The 12,500-nt window shown below is 42.6% G+C and overlaps 1 protein-coding gene across 1 annotated transcript in view; it reads left to right on the forward strand.

The window, feature by feature from the left end:
- The first annotated feature begins 2,943 nt into the window (after positions 1-2,943).
- rasgrp3 (RAS guanyl releasing protein 3 (calcium and DAG-regulated)) overlaps positions 2,944-12,500 on the forward strand; it is a 26,898-nt gene continuing 17,341 nt past the window's right edge. Inside the window, 2 exon segments of the mRNA XM_076978631.1 lie at positions 2,944-3,125; positions 12,075-12,289. Coding sequence (XP_076834746.1) covers positions 12,220-12,289 — 70 coding nt within the window. The 5' untranslated portion in view covers positions 2,944-3,125; positions 12,075-12,219.

Below are 12,500 nucleotides of genomic sequence, written 5' to 3' on the forward strand. Positions count from 1 at the left end.
TAGTGACTGGATATACACCAGCACTGTATCATATGTTTCTCCAGACCTTCATCATCATCTTATTTAGAGATAGCTCTTCTTTATTTGATCTTATTTTCCACCAGTTCACTCTCAGTTCTATGTACCCTACTAAAAATACTCCAGTGTCACAGTATGTTTGTTATGCTATGTTCACAGATTAGGACATGTGCCTGCCATGTGCAATATAGCTGAGAAATAAAAGCGATTGTGTCTTAACGCACAGTTGTTCTGTCATGGTGGTAGCATGGTTGTAAGTGTCGTGCTGGAGTGACTGTAAACAGTATGACAGGAGTCAAACACGTCACTGTTTCTGCTGCTGTAGACGTGGTCTGCCTGTCCCCTTATAAAGACCCTGACCGCTGCGGTTAAGATGGGCAGAGGTGCTGGACGGCGACAGAGACAACAAGACAGCTGTTTACTAGTATATTAATTACATATATCAGCTGTTTACTAGTATATTAATTACATATATCAGCTGTTTACTAGTATATTAAGTACATATATCAGCTGTTTACTAGTATATTAAGTACATATATCAGCTGTTTACTAGTATATTAAGTACATATATCAGCTGTTTACTAGTATATTAATTACATATATCAGCTGTTTACTAGTATATTAATTACATGTATAAGCTGTTTATACTAGTATATTAAGTACATCAGCTGTTCACTAATATATTAAGTACATATATCAGCTGTTCACTAGTATATTAAGTACATATATCAGCTAATTACTAGTATATTAAGTACATATATCAGCTGTTCACTAGTATATTAAGTACATATATCAGCTGATTACTAGTATATTAAGTACATATATCAGCTGTTCACTAGTATATTAAGTACATATATCAGCTAATTACTAGTATTTTAAGTACATATATCAGCTGTTTACTAGTTTATTAAGTACATATATCAGCTGTTCACTAGTATATTAAGTACATATATCTGCTTGTTCACTAGTATATTAAGTACATATATCAGCTGTTTACTAGTATATTAAGTACATATATCTGCTTGTTACTGGTATATTAAGCACATATCTGCTTGTTACTAGTATATTAAGTACACAGTATAACTATAGTCAGAAATACACATGGCAAATGTCTTCTGAGCATTGCTGAGGGATATCTAGCAGACTTGGGCAGCAGTTATAGCCACAAATGAGGGTATTTTTACATTTACAAGTTAAATTAACTTTTAATTATTGCTACAAATATTTTTTTGCACACCTGTCTGGACTTTATCTATGTTTATGTTAAGAATTGCAAACTGACAAAGAATATCTGCTCATTTATAAAAAAATTAAAAAAAAACCCCACTTTGATAAGCTAGGTGTCTGCAGACTTCTGAGAGGAAGAATTAGTGAGCAACCTTGTGACATATCAGGTGTATGCTTCTCTTGAATTGGCAATGTCACTTCAGCCTGTGAGTGCTTCAGCCTGTGAGCGCTTCAGCCGGAGAAGTGTGCACAGACGTGTGGTCTCGGCTCAGAGAGCTTCCTGCCTCCGTGCTCACGCTAACTGCAACACACGTTGCATAGGTGAGATGCACGTAGCTCTAAACGCCGTACCTTTCTCATGGGCGGCCGAAGGCAGTCTTGCTGTTCGGGGCGGGCTAGTCTGAGGGAGATTTGTAGTTTGGGGGGAGGGTGATTAATTTTGCGTGGATATGTATCGCAGAAAGGAGATGGTGTGTGGGGCTTCAGAGAACAGATTTTTTTTTCTCAGAGGACACTTTTTCTCACTTTCGTCAGCAGAGAAACCAATTGGGGATGCCCCTCCAAACCCAGTCCGGAGCAGGGGTCTGGGGTTTATTGTGGTTCTAGATCAGACGTTCGGAGTTCCTGCTTAGTGAAGTCATAGTGGACAGACTCAGTGCTTGTTTTGACTGACACATCGCTGAAACAAAGGCAGCTCTAAATGTGGACTCTGCCATTGTTGTAGGTGGAGCTGCAGTGTGTATGCTATTGTTGTGTCGAAAGGTTGATGTATGTGGCATTGTTGTGCTACTCCACGAGGGTCAGGTTAGGGTGAAGTTGCTTGTTGTGACCGTGTATGAGTTTGCATCATTCTCTTTCTTTAGAAAAGAGGAGGAAACCATGTGATTCTGCAGAGAATAAAGATTCTGCACGGGTGCTTTTCTTCCACATCCTGTTCATCACCCGCTGGGTACGACAACAACCTGCTTTTAGCTTTAAAAACACAGAGGGGGAAGAATGAGAAACGTGGAAAGGTGGAGAGCTGAGATTGAGATGACTGTGGATAACATCTGCTTTCTAATCACACACATCTATCTGCCCACCTCCCTCACTCTCACTCTCTCTCTCTTCCCCTCACTCTCCCTCACACTTTCTCTCCGTCACTCTCTCCCTGACTCTCCCTCCTCAATTCTCTCTCCCTCACTCTCTTTCCCTCACTCTCTCTCCCTCACTCTCTTTCCCTCACTCTCTCTCCCTCACACTCTTTCCCTCTCTCTCCCTCACACTCTCTCTCCCTCACTCTTTCTCTCACTCTCTCTACTTCACACTCTCTCCCTCACACTCTCTCCCTGACTCTTTCCCTCATTCTCTCTCTCACTCTCTCTCCCTCACACTCTTCTTCACTCTCTTTCCCTCACTCTCCCTCACTTTCCCTCTCTCACTTTTCTCTCCCTCTCTCCCTCACATACTCTCTCTCTCTCACTCTCTCCCTCACACACAGACAACTCTACATGTACAGACTACACTAACCTCATGGATGGTGCCCCAAGTCTCTCTCTCTCTCTCTCTCTCTCTCTCTCTCTCTCACTATCTTTCTCACACACAAACACAGAAACAAATGTTTAACAGGATGAAAGAGTGGCCACCCTCCTCTCCTGGTTACACACACTGACATGTTTCCTGTGTGCTGCATTGAGTTCACCTTGCTGCCAGGAGCTATTTTTAGTCAGGGACAAGGAAACGCTACGACACAGGCAGGAAACGCACACTGAGAAAGAATAGGCGGAAGTGGACGTGCCATTTGGACAAACAATCCCTGCTTCTGCGTGGACACACTAATGAGGAGCGAGGCGAAGGACCTATCGAAGGAGAGAAACAGTGGAGAGATCTTACAGTGGGGGGTGAGCGTGAGAGAGAACAAGAGGAATAAGAGAACTGTAATTGCATCGTGGCTGAGAGGAGAGCCTTTTTTTGTGTTTGTGTGTCTGCGTGCGTGTGAGAGCTTAACCATGTGTGTAAATGTGTGAGAACAGAGCAGGAGACACACATTTCATTCAGCACAGCCATGTGAAGGAGGGCGATCCTTTGTTGCTCTGTCTCTTTACTGCATCTGTTGCATCTTTCAGTTTATCACAGCATCAAACCAGCATAATCTCACAGTTGGCTCAACACTTGAACCTGTGACAGGTTACACACAACTGTGTTCTACATCAGAGTGGTCATGCAGGAGGATCATCTCCATGAAAGTTGAGTTTATGTTCAACATGTTCAACACTGCCAGTGTGCTGAGAGGAACGATGGATACACTGTAGTCTCAGGCATTCAAATAGCCTGAGTAGCTGAGACCAGTGTGAGACCAGCGGGAGACTAGTGTGAGACCAGTGTGAGACCTTTGATACAGGTTCCTTTTTTTTTTCTTTTTTCACTTCATTACTGAACTCTTTATGACATCATGAGCTATTGTTCAGGCTTGTGAATTTGGTTCGGGTGGTGACCTTAAATATATTGGGTCATGAATCTAAATGGTAATATTACCACTTTAGAGTGCATAGTTTTATCTTAATGTCACAGTGCAAAGGAGGGGAGGCTGAGAGACATTTATTAAACACGACCGCAGATACACGGCTACAACAGATACAGGGGAACTTATTGTAATTCCTCTTGATAATTCAACTTAATTAATTATTTAAAGCACCTGAATATTTCCAAAATGTAAATGCATGACAATTAGAGTATATAGGTTATGTATAGTATGTAGGACAATTAGAGTGTCTATATAGTATTTAATTTATATAAAAAACTGTGAGGACCTAACTGTGCAAACCTAACTGTGAGGACCTAACTGTGCAAACCTAACTGTGAGGACCTAACTGTGCAAACTTAACTGTGCAGACCTAACTGTGCAAACTTAACTGTGAGGACCTAACTGTGCAAACTTAACTGTGAGGATCTAACTGTGCAAACTTAACTGTGAGGACCTTAATGTGAGGACCTAATTATGCAAACCTAACTGTGAGGACCTAATAGTGAAACTTAACTGCAAACCTAACTGTGAGAACCTAACTATGAGGACCTAACTGTGCAAACTGTGCATACTTAACTGTGCAAACCTAACTTGAAAACCTAACTGTGCAAACTGTGGACCAAACTGTGAGGACCAAACTGTGAGGACCAAACTGTGAGGACCAAACTGTGAGAACCTAACTGTGAAAACCTAACTGTGAGGACCTAACTGTGCAAACCTAACTGTGAGGACCTAACTGTGCAAACTTAACTGTGCAGACCTAACTGTGCAAACTTAACTGTGAGGACCTAACTGTGCAAACTTAACTGTGAGGATCTAACTGTGCAAACTTAACTGTGAGGACCTTAATGTGAGGACCTAATTATGCAAACCTAACTGTGAGGACCTAATAGTGAAACTTAACTGCAAACCTAACTGTGAGAACCTAACTATGAGGACCTAACTGTGCAAACTGTGCATACTTAACTGTGCAAACCTAACTTGAAAACCTAACTGTGCAAACTGTGGACCAAACTGTGAGGACCAAACTGTGAGGACCAAACTGTGAGGACCAAACTGTGAGAACCTAACTGTGAAAACCTAACTGTGAGGACCTAACTGCAAATTTAACTGTGCAAACCTAACTCTGCAAACATAACTGTACATACTTAACTTGAAAACCTAACTGTGAGAACCTAACAATGCAAACTTGCATTTTATTTTGAGACATAGATTTCTAGTCCTGTGAGATGTTGGAAACATCTTGAATATTAAGTTTGGAATGTTCTTGGTTTCTCCAGCCTGTGCCCTAGAAGTGCATCTCTAATAAGAAGTGCATCTCTAATAAAGTTGTATCATAAAGTTTGCTTAAATGAGAGGCTCATCATTTTAACTTGTTTAAAGGAGAGGTTCACAGTGTTACTTAAAGGAGATATTCACAGTGTTACTTAAAGGAGAGGTTCACAGTGTTACTTAAAGGAGAGGTTCACAGTGTTACTTAAAGGAGATATTCACAGTTTAACTTAAAAGAGAGGTTCACATTTTTTTAATTTCCATTTCCCCATCTTCACAAGTGGTAGTTTTCACTTGTTTGATGGGAAACAGGTGAATGTAAAAAAAAAATGTAAATGTAAAAAAAAAATGTGTATAATGTATGTAGTTTATAAAAATGTGAATACCAACCACATCTTCCTTTGGGGTTCTGAAATTGGACAGGCCAGCTGGTACAGCCCAGGAGGATAGGCCAGGTGAGACAGGTCAGGTGGACAGGTGGAAAAGTTCTGATTAGTCTACTGAATTTATTGTCAAGGTTGTGGTCCGCTATCATTATCAAATATAGGAAACAGTTTTAATAATGTGTAACTTTAATTTTTGATGTTGGATTTTGTGGACTAAACTAGCTTACCTTCTACTAACACACATCTAGCACATCTGATATTCATCTGAACATAGGGTACAAAAATAAGCTGCTTTCTAATGAGGAACAAATTTAGTTGCTTAGAACAGTGTTATAAATGAAGCACAACATCACTGTTTTGACTTTGATCCTTCCTTCCTTTTCGTGGTTTTTTATTTTAGTTCATGAAGACTATAAGGTATTTCTAAACATTTAGCTTCTTAACACTTACAGCCAGTTGTGGATTAATAAGTGTAACTGGTAGTGGAGTCACAAACATAAAATGTTCTTTTAAGTTGCACTGGAGAAGGCTAGACTCAGTTTTGCGGAGCTATTCTTAACAACAACACCTGCAGCTAATCACCTATGTTAATCTAAACAGCTGCTCCAATGTTTTCAATAGTGATGTATTTCCAAACTCCAGGGATGATGGCTAGAACGGAGTCTGGTTTCATCTGCAGGTGCCTGTGAGCTGATCAGTGTGAATCAGTGTTTACACCACAATTTATGCCACTAGATCACTATCTGATAGAAAAAAAGAGGTAATTTAATTATTCACTAAACTCTTTTGCATTTGTGGGATTATGTGAAATTTATAAGTAAAAAAAAAAAAAAAAAGACCTGAACCCATTCTCACCCAGAACTTAGAGGAAGCCATAGTCCCCACTGACTGAAGATGTTTAGGCATTCCCAGATGGCCTGTGTGCGACGTACCACAGCACCGAATAACTGCCTACCACGTGCTTTCACGCATGACCTCAACGACCTTTTGAAGTAGCTGCAGGCTTGTCTTTTCACTCTCACGGCCGTGTGCACACACTCGTACAGATGTAGCAGGCGTCTCCTGCTTCATCGGTTCCCTACACGTCCTTTCTTTTTGTCTCATTTAGTCTTTTTAAAATCTTTTTTCTCTCGTTCTCTTTCTCCCTCTCTCACTCTATTTCTTTCCCATTTCTCCCCAGTAAAGAGGACAGACATCTCCTTATTATTAAAAAAGGTTCCAAGACAGCACTGAGTGACATCTTCTGTCTGGGCTCCACCCCCCACCCCAACCCCTCTGCTGTGCTCTGAGACTCCTCCTCCTCCTCCTGAGACTCCTCCTCCTCTAGATCTCTCTCACTTCTCTTCTCTGTTCCTCCTCTATTGGCTGGGCAGCGTCATATGGGCCATGTGTCTGCGTGGTGGGCTGGTGTTTAGAAACAGGCTGTTGGGACATTTGGGTGGCATCGGTCAGCTTCAACTGTGACAGAGGAGGACAGTCTGCAGCACAGTGGTCTCAGAGGAACGCCTTACAAATCATGCACACACACCACAATGTCTGGAGGTGTAGACGGTAAGGAATCAGCTTTTGTAAAAAAACAAATGTCAGTGTATCAATTGAATAGTTTGGTTTGACCAAAGACTACATATAATCTTTAGTTGTGTGACTCCCATAGTTGTTTCACACTGTTTTTTCTTACGGCAAAAGAAATCTCCCTCTCTCTCCCTCTCTTTCTCTCCTCCTCTCTTTTCCCCCTCTCTCACCCCCTCTCCCTCTATCTCTCCCTGTATCTCTCCCTCTCTCTCTCCCTCTCCCCCCCCGCTCTCTCTCTCTCTCTGTCTCTCTCTCCCTCTCATACTCCCTCTCTCTCTCCCCTTCTTTCACTCTATCTCTTTCTCTCCCCCTCTCTCTCCCTCTATCTCTCCCTCTCCCCTTCTCTCTCTCTCTCTCTCTCTCTCTCTCTCTCTCTCTCTCTCTCTCTCTCTCTCTCTCTCTCGCTGTCTCTCTCTTCTCCAACCCCCCAGCCCCATTGTAAACTGAGGGTTCAGCTACTGAAACATTATGTTGTCCTGATGAGTGTGTACTGCAGGTGTGTGTGGCAGGTGGACACTGGCCTGCAAAGGAGGTGGAGCACACACACCGTCTCTTTGATGTGTGTTGGAGGTGTGCAGTAAGCTCCGTCCATTTCTGCGCTCTGCCTCTCGGGCCTGTTTAGCTTCCGCCTGCCTGACCTGTCGTCACAACCTGAACAAACACTTAACTTACTAAATGATTCCCTAACAAGCCCATTACTGTACACTAGAACCCGGAACTCAGCGCTAATTAGTTCCGGAAGTGATGCAGTCGAGTTACGAATCAATTTTCCCCATAAGAAATAACTGAAAACGGATTAATACGTTCTCAACTATCAAGTTGTATTCCAATGCTAAGTCTGTCACACGAATGTCTTTTTCATACTTCTCTATGATCGCCTTTTTCAACAATATCGTTGTTCTTACCGTTTTCCTCTTCTGCTTTTCTGCGATGTATTTCTTGGGACCCATGTTTTTTGTCTAAAACTGTACAAAAACCACAAAAAAAACTAAAATTCAGCAAAAGCTTCGAGCACAGCCTCAAAATGGTTTAAAACCCATTGAACAACAACGCCAACTAACGCAAACTAGAAACACGAACTGTATTTTGTTTACATGAGTCACATGAGTCGGGTCGGATTCTGAAGTTTTGTTCGGGCCCCGAGACAAACTCCGAATATGTGGAGCACTGAGGCGGTCGAGTTATGTTCTACTGTATTTTGAGGCACCCAGTGCTGCTTGATTTATTGTCTTGTGTAAATAAGTGACCTTTAGTTGAGTTCTAGGTGAGCTTTGTTCGATATATTAAGAGAGATAAAGCCATTCCGTTTCAGTTATGCATTTCTGGTCTCGTTTCTGATCATGCAGCTAAACAGAAACGTCCCTGGCCATGTCATGGGCTTTAACTGACACATGATCTATACTCAAGTGCTTCTTTTGTGGAGGTACTTCAGATTCTGTGAGCGGTTCACTCTGTGCAGCAAATTCTCCATGTTTGTTAGACAGATCAGAGACTGAGGCTCACTTAATACTACAAGGAAAACTGTAGTACTGTTGTTCCAAATTCATAACTGAAGAAATGTTTTTTCCCCTTCAGTACTTCAGTACTTAACAAAGCTTCATGTGGTTTCATTTCAAAGTGTTGCTTCATAGCTGTAAAGGGAGTGTCTGACTGGAACATGACCTTTGTGTAATTTCAGTTGTGCATAATTTCAGTTGTGCATAATTTAGTTGTGCGTAGTGCTTAATTCGTTGACCAAAATTAATCAAGACAATGGTTTCCATAAGCAATTTAACTAAATTCAACTAATAACACTTTATGTGATACAATTCATTATAGACTAAAATAGAAGGGTTTTGCAGGTACGTAGGATATCTTAATATCTTACATACATTTGCACTAGATGCAATTCATAAATACATATATAGAATTACATTTTACAATATAATTGCATTAATTTAGAGCCTTGCCTCATCACACATGACTAACAGGTGGACGAAGAGTGAGGTGTGAGTTTCTCTAAAGATCCTTGTGGTAGAGAACTTCTCATCCAGAGGTTCACTGGATGTTCAGATCTGGTGATGAGGGAGGTGTTTGACTTTGTTTAGCAGCATGTAATGTTTCCTGTCGAAACATCCCCAGGTGTACAAGCCTACGGAGCCGTGATCACACCTGAGGCCCCTGCTAGTGGCATGTGTGGAGTTATCCAGCTAGATGGCTTTGAATTTGTACTTGATGTAATTATAATTGTGAGTTCGGTGTTAAAGTCCTAAAGTGTTAAAGTCTTAAAGTGAGGCATTTCTATTATTTTGTTGTATTGCTTTGAATTTGACCTGAGAAAAGGCCATTTACTCATTTATTCTGGTTGCACAACAGCTGGTTAAGTGCAGTTACTCTGCAACGGGCTTATTTGACTTCACCATGACTTCACCATCACCATCGTTACACGGCCTGCAGACCTGTGAAACATAATGTCCGTCATGTCTGCATTTTAAAAATAGAGCTATGTGGCTTGAACAGTATACTGACTGCATGCCTGTGCACGTGTGTGTGTGCGTGCATGTGTGTGTGCATGTGTCAGTTTCTATATGGATAGATTGTGCTTGGGCAGGTGTCCTCTGATCTTCTGCGAACCATTTAATTGGAACTTAATCTTGCTTACCACCTGGAACTATGTTGATGTGCACAAAAAGATGTGCATATAGTGCTTTAACAGGGCAGTCCATTACATCTTCATCATGCGTGAAAAGGTCAGGACGCGGTCACATGCACACAGTCCTGATTAATGTCCCGAAAATTACTGTCTGACATATCTGCTAAGCAGCCAATACCATAAGGACATGTCTACAGGAACGCATCCATTTCTTCAACAGAGAGAGGTTTTTCGGCGTGATCTAGGAAGCATGCCTGATTTCAATCCAAGGAAGAGTAGGTAAGAATAGCATCTTTCCCTCTTCCACTTGAGCGCTGGACTTTGCTGGTAGGAAACATGAGGAAATGGAACACAGGTCGGTCCAGATTGTCTGAACATCTCTGATCCTTAACAGTTGAGTTGAGGAGAACGTTCCATTGAATCTATGGCAACAGAACAGAGCTCCATGGTGATGGTGTTTGTGATGTCATCGCTGGGTTCGTTGAGCTGGGTTCGTGCTTTTGCTGAAGTGCGTTTGCTACTCGTCTCTGGCATCACACACTGGTCAGAGTTCAGGTCATACGTGGCTGGAGTTCCCATGAATATGTTCCTAAAGGTCACAGAAAATTGGAATTTTGGATAACTGGATTGTCATTTGATTTATTTGTTTTCACACTTGCCAATAATTTGCCCTCGCCTAAGAAAGATTGATTTTGACTGTCGTGTCATTTACCACCTGACGTTAATGACCAATGCGCACACAGATTTCCTTATTTTTTCATCATTTTCATCCAGGGAAGGTTTTATTGACACGGTAGCAGGTCACTTGATGACACCATGATCAGGGGCTCCGAGGAGCACGAGAGCTTCTGTCTTTTGCTGCTGCAGGAGTTTCTGTGGTAAAGCAGAAACAGAGTGGACAGCCAGCACACGGCCCCCTGTCTGTTCACTGGAACTGCAGGCCGTGTGCTGTTTCTAATGGCGGAAGCATGCATGTTTTTTTAATAGCTGAAACGTGTGGTATTTTTAGAACTACTGTTCTCCCTTGACTTCTGCTCAGGGTTTTTTTTCCTTACAGCAACCTGGTCTAAGTAACATTCACCAACAACCAGTTAACAGAGTGGCTCTTCTCTACGAGTGCTTGTTTATGTACTTGGGACACCAGTTATGTGAAAAGGGAGATAATAATCTAACTTAGGCAACCACTGTAGAAATAGGAAAAGGTGACTTAACAATCGACAATCAGATCAAACCAGCTTCATACCAGCCCAAAACATGTCTAGAACGGTCATTCTTCTCTTCTGGGAGAGTTGCTTGACAGCACACTAATGATCTGAAGACCTACATAAGTCGGGTTTGCTCTATAATAGAAATTCACACCTGGATTCAGATTCTGCACCTGATCCTCTGGTTCTGTTGGGCCCACTGAGGCAGTATGAGTCGTGTTATCTGTTGTTCACAGCACACGGAGACAGTGGAAAAAACTCACCCGCCATGTGCAATTTTCCACTTACTTTGTTATTTTGGTTTGACAAATAATATAAACTGTGATGTCATATTTGTGAAGGTAAGATGTTTTGAGCTGTTGGCATGATTTTGTGCACAGTATTCTAGGGTTAGGGTGGGAGGGTTTTTGTAGAACACATTGAGGCATCAGTAAAAGCTGTAATACTTTGACGGAACCTCCAATAAATACAGAAAACACACCATTTTATGCCCTGATTTGGCCTCCGCTCCATTTTGACTCCGACCAACAGTTCACAAGAAAGCGATGATGGTGTTTGCACGTGAAAGATTACCCCACTGCGTCTGTATCACCACCGTGGGCCAGAACAGCAGCGGGCCGTCTGCACAGGGGTGCTGGGCTCAGTCAGGCCCACCAGATAGCCCACGCAAACTCCCATCACCTGCCTGGTGGAGGACAGGGGGGTGGGTGAAGGGTGGAGGAAGGGTGAAGCATATAGAGGAAACGTTGTTGCAGGAGTTCATTACAGAGAGCATGCATCAGAGGGCTGGGGCTTGCATCACACACACACACACACACACACGTACACACACACACACACACACGTACACACACATACACACACACACACACGTACACACACACACATACACACACACGTACACACACACGTACACACACATACACACACACACACGTGTACACACACACATACACACACGTACACAGACATACACATACACACATATAAACACACACACGTACACACACGTACACACACATACACACACATACACACACACGTACACATACATACACACACACAAACACACACACATGTATACACACACACACACACACACACACACGTACACACACACACACACACACACACACACACAATGAAAAGTGCTGTGTTTCTACAGTAAGAATCCAAATACTGTGGTGCAAATGTTTCCCACAAAAACGTTTTGGACAGTTTGAGATGAAGACCATCTAAAGTGTTTTTCTCTTCCACAGCGCTGAGTGAGAACGGCTAGTCGTGTGTCTGGCGGCCCCCCCACATCAGGAGGGAGGGGCACGGAGGACGGAGCAGGGGAGGGGCTCAGCTGTCTGATGGCACGGAGTTAGACCCCCCCGGGAGGGTCAGTCGGGTCTGCGTGTCATGGGCTCGTTTCCGCTGGGGAAGGCGGCACCGTTGGAGATGCTTCTGGACGCGTGCATACAGGCGTTTGGTGAGTGCCAGGCGGGGGGGCGGGGGGGGGGGGGGCCGGGGGGGGGGTTATAAGTGTTATAAGACTATGCAAGTGCATTTGCCTAGATGAGGAATAGATAGTGAAATTCTTTATGGAGGCTTTTAACAGTGTATCTCTATTAATAGTGAGTAGTTCATGACATTGACAATATTTTATGAAAACAAACTTATTTTATGCTAGTATACCATCC

The sequence above is a fragment of the Brachyhypopomus gauderio genome, chromosome 17, assembly GCF_052324685.1.
Source record: "Brachyhypopomus gauderio isolate BG-103 chromosome 17, BGAUD_0.2, whole genome shotgun sequence".
Taxonomy (NCBI): domain Eukaryota; kingdom Metazoa; phylum Chordata; class Actinopteri; order Gymnotiformes; family Hypopomidae; genus Brachyhypopomus; species Brachyhypopomus gauderio.